The 2,371-nt window shown below is 33.4% G+C and overlaps 1 protein-coding gene across 1 annotated transcript in view; it reads left to right on the top strand.

Moving 5' to 3' along the window:
* The first annotated feature begins 1,289 nt into the window (after nucleotides 1–1,289).
* The window catches only part of AIMP3 (aaRS-interacting multifunctional protein 3), a 3,097-nt gene continuing 2,015 nt past the window's right edge, over nucleotides 1,290–2,371 (top strand). The window contains exon 1 of the mRNA XM_018518636.1: nucleotides 1,290–1,518. Coding sequence (XP_018374138.1) covers nucleotides 1,432–1,518 — 87 coding nt within the window. The 5' untranslated portion in view covers nucleotides 1,290–1,431. The remainder of the gene's footprint in view (nucleotides 1,519–2,371) is intronic.

Below are 2,371 nucleotides of genomic sequence, written 5' to 3'. Positions count from 1 at the left end.
TAGCCAATTCGATTACTATAGTTTCTGTTTTTACATTCTATGATTCTATACTTGTCCGTTGACTCCTGGCTGCATAAACGTCACAAAAAGAAATTTAATATGTAAGTGAATAGATTTATATTTGCTGTTCAAAAAAGGGAATTTCAAGGTTAAAGTGGGAAATTTTTATACCGCTAGAGGGAAAAACCGTTTGTCCGATATACTATCACTGCGCGGACTGCGGCCCGTATTCAGAACGCGCTTTTATCGATAAAAGTGCACTTTTATCTCTGAAATTCTATAATATGCATGACGTAAAGTATAGTATGTTAGCGTGCTAACATCGTTGTAAGCGCGTTCTGAATACGGGCCTGCGTGTTTCATTGGGGGATTTCAGTACGCATGAAGATCGTGCGCGCTGTTTCATTGGAGAATCTAGTGTCGAGACTGTCGAGTGTTCGCCCTTTTGTGCAAAAATCTGGCACGAGCTCCGAGAGACGGTGTCGGTTTCGTGCAAAATATGGCGGCGCGAATTGGTGAAAATGATTTGAATGAACAAACTATGGAAGTGATACTCGATTTTCTCTCGTTATCTAGTAGTGATGATGACGATTATTTAATCTCAAATGAAAAACGTGTTATCCCAAAAATACAAAACTTTTTAGAAGTAGTATATAACTTTTCTGATAACGAGATTAGTTTTTATACATTACTTGTAAACAGATAACTAAGGCACTATAAACGTGAGTATTCGCATCCGCCATTTTTACTTCTTTTCTCACTCTCTTGCTCCTTTTCTCAATTCCTTGCTATCTCTCCATTCCGCCGCTAAACTAAGAAGATTGAAGAAAGAAGAAAGAAGGTTGAAGAGAGAACAAACAGTGGGGAAAGGAGTAAAAATGGTGGACGCGAATATTCCTCGTTATTCCCTGTTGCCTGTGCCTATTGCCTGTGTCTATTGTGTTTCCAGCTTAATGCCTCCGGCACACCAGCGCGATGTTCGTCGCGTGCGACACGCGATATCCAATGAGAGTATACCTTTAGAATGAGAACATCGGTAAAGCTGTACATTTATTGGATATCGCGTGTCGCGCGCGACGAACATCGCGCTGGTGTGCCGGAGCCATTAGCGTTCGATAGTGCTAGTAGCGAGCTCCCTGAACGTACCCTACGTACGACATCCGTCATATGACGTCCGATATCCAATAGGAGAATTTGTTTTCTAGAGATTCTGGTTAACAATATTTTGGCCTCAGTTGCCTGTTTGGCATTTGTCGTTGGTCGATAAAGTAGTTCAATTTGACCTACTTAGTTTGAGAATTGTGAACTAGTTCATCTAGTTCACGAAAATGATTCGTTCATTTGAACCGTTCGTTCGCGAACTACTCATCTCTAGCTTCAACTTTTCTTCTAAATTCTGAAAGTTATATTGCGTTTACATTATTGTTTATCATGGGTTTGTGTAATATCGAATGTGTAGAAAGAATAGCGCAATATCTCGATGTTTCTCCAGGAAAGTTGCAAGTTTCTGATAAAAATGTGAGTATATTAAATTATTTCATAAAATTGTTTGAAGAGATAACGCCTGCCTTGCTTCACATATTTACCCGGTATCACTTATGTGCACACGTATAAAATTATTTAACTGTAAATGTGTTCAATAATGATAATATTTTATTATAACATGTTATCGAATATAATATATATTACAATGGAAAATAGGGTGTAATAGATTTATATTTATACATATATATATGTAAAAACCGAAAGGGAAAGGCTATGAGCCTAAGATTAATTGTTATAAATTAAAAATTGAAAACGTTAATAAATAAACATGTCATTTAGTTACAATATAAAACTTTAATTTACCGGTAATAAACAAAACAAAATAAAAACAAATATTTTGATCCATGTTGGATCATTATCAATGTTAATAAAAATAATGGTGAAATTATTACAAAGAGAATTAGCTCTCAATCGCAGTATTAATGTTATCAATAATCTCGCTCAATATGTAGTAAATATTGTAATTAGAATATTGTTATCGGTAACAATGTATTTCTGTGGTTATGTATATAGAGTATAGACAATATAATTATTGTTTCTGTTAAAAAATATAAATATAATGTAAAAATGTAAAAATGAGAGAAATATAAACTAAAAAGAAAGAAATACAAATAAATAAGTAATATAATAAGAAATATACACTAAAAACTATTAATAAGAATTAAAATTGTGCTATGTACAATTATATATATTTAATTTAATAGCAGCTAAATTAAATGAGAATAAATACCTTATAAATGTGTGTTAAAATACATATGTATGTATATACATGCATATATGTATATGTATATATATGTGTGTGTGTGTGTGTGTGTGTATATATATA

This window comes from Trachymyrmex cornetzi, unplaced genomic scaffold (genome assembly GCF_001594075.2).
Source record: "Trachymyrmex cornetzi isolate Tcor2-1 unplaced genomic scaffold, Tcor1.1 scaffold771, whole genome shotgun sequence".
In the NCBI taxonomy this organism is placed as follows: Eukaryota; Metazoa; Arthropoda; class Insecta; order Hymenoptera; family Formicidae; genus Trachymyrmex; species Trachymyrmex cornetzi.
Note: the sequence above shows the minus strand (reverse complement) of the source record. Positions and strands in the feature narration are given on the sequence as shown.